Below are 1,966 nucleotides of genomic sequence, written 5' to 3' on the forward strand. Positions count from 1 at the left end.
ACTTTTAAAGCCAGCCTTTGACAAAATACTTGACTTCCACAAGGCTTTGGATTCACTGAGTGAAATTCACATCAGTCTTCATAACTGTACTGACAAGGAAAACATGTTATTCACAGTTAGTGTAAAACCTTACTATTAACTCACATCTTACAAACATCTTGATTTATCAAAAAGAGCTGCCATCAAGGCAGCTATAACCCAATATTTAAGAACAGTGGGGAGTGTTGTGGGTGCTCACTCTAGTTAAAGTTTTTAGATTTCATCTCTCACAGAKTGAAACGATGTGGGTTGAGTGTAGACCCCCACAAAGCAGATCCCGCTCCACTCTGAGTGTGTTTTCATTGGTAAAGACTGTCATGTTGTCCCTTCTCCTCCCTGTCCTCCCACGTTCTGCAGCTTTGCCTCCACAGCCTTTTATCCTGATCCTCAACCCTCCTTTCCCTTCTCCTCGCCCTGTTGACTGCTGTGCATCTACACAGCAGCAGCAGCAGAAGAAGAAAAGGCAGAGGCAGACAGATGTGGGTCACACGCTTGGTAAAACAGCACTGCATGYAATTGCCCAATAAATGCACAGAAGACGGGAGGGAATTATGAAGCATCATCAATAATCAAAATTATCATTTCGTCTGCTTGAACGAAAATAGTGCAAACGTTTCCAAATTCTGTTAAATTGTCTTTTGACATCTTTAAACAAGGCTCAGTTCGTCTCCAGAGCGCACTGACGCGCAATGGCACAAAAATACAGACAGCAGCATTTAAAGCTTCTTGTGAGCTTACGAACCAACATCCAGAGACAACTTTACGTTTTGAGCAGCTCCTTCACTCAAGTGAGTGTGGAACAAACTTGTCTAGAAAGTATCCTCATCTCCCCACCCCCCCTTACCTTTCCTCCTTTGGAGCATCTGCGGTACGCGTTTGTGGCTCCCGCCGTTTGATTCATGCTGGGAATAAACTTCTGCGTGATGAGGAAATGAGAAAAAAATGGAGGAACGTCTGAAAAAGTTGGAGTCACATTCGAGCAGAAGATTAAAAAAAAACTATTAAGTGTTTGGGTTAGCCTACCTGGTGCGCCACGCGCTGGATCTGAGTCAACTTCTCTCTCTGCAAGGATTCTGGGTTTTCAGAATTCCTTTWAAAAAAGAGTCAGGAGGTTCAAAACACAGTCCTGATCAGGGCGGGAGCGAAGGTTTATTCTAGAAGCAGCTGTTTCATCTGCGGCACGGATTCGTCTCTGCAAACAAATGCACACTTTGGGGATGGTGCGAAGCCGCGCAGCCCGGCAGAACCGCGTTGGTGTTTGTGCGGGAACGCGCAAGCGCATCTCTTCTGACAGCTGCCCGGGTTAAAAAGAATAAAAANGCCCACTAGAGCAGAAAGCAGTGTCAGAAACTGCTGGGCACTCAGTAATTATGGATCATAAACACAACCACACTGGAGCTCCTCTCATTAACAGCAGCAAAACCGAAACCCACTGTTATATCATTCCAATGTGTATTTATTTGCAAAGGTAAACAATTCAAATGTGTTTGTTTTGACTCAAAAACTCCCTTGCTCACATAAAAAAAAAAACACTTTTGGCAAATGCGTGACACCAGAAACGAAAAGTGACAACATGTTAGTGACAATTATCTCACAAGGAGGTAGTGGGTTGTTCTGTTTGGATAGTAATATAATGAATGAATGTTTGGGTGAGTTTTTCATTCAAGTCCAGCGATTAACAGGATAGGTTGATGCTGAGTTCTGTCAAAGTTGTTGTGACTCACTTTCATCAAGCTTTGAGTGGTGGACAGAGGAATAAATGTGTGTCTAATCGACACATCAGTGATAAACAACAAGTGGTCTGAAAAGCAATTAAAGAAAGTTTAGCAATCTAAATATAAAGGGAATACTGACAAATAACATGATGTTGATGGGCAGCAGAAATATGTCTGAAACTAATGTTACATAATCTAGTGCTTTTTCAGTT

At 42.6% G+C, this 1,966-nt stretch overlaps 1 protein-coding gene across 1 annotated transcript in view; it reads right to left on the reverse strand.

Moving 5' to 3' along the window:
• The window catches only part of LOC106515527 (dipeptidyl aminopeptidase-like protein 6), a 251,853-nt gene extending 250,628 nt beyond the window's left edge, over nt 1–1,225 (reverse strand). The window contains exons 1-2 of the mRNA XM_014005367.1: nt 1,063–1,225; nt 884–955 (exon numbers count right to left, since the gene is read on the reverse strand). Coding sequence (XP_013860821.1) covers nt 884–940 — 57 coding nt within the window. The 5' untranslated portion in view covers nt 941–955; nt 1,063–1,225. The remainder of the gene's footprint in view (nt 1–883; nt 956–1,062) is intronic.
• Nucleotides 1,226–1,966: the final 741 nt, after the last annotated feature.

Source organism: Austrofundulus limnaeus, unplaced genomic scaffold (genome assembly GCF_001266775.1).
Source record: "Austrofundulus limnaeus strain Quisiro unplaced genomic scaffold, Austrofundulus_limnaeus-1.0 Scaffold30, whole genome shotgun sequence".
Lineage (NCBI taxonomy): Eukaryota > Metazoa > Chordata > Actinopteri > Cyprinodontiformes > Rivulidae > Austrofundulus > Austrofundulus limnaeus.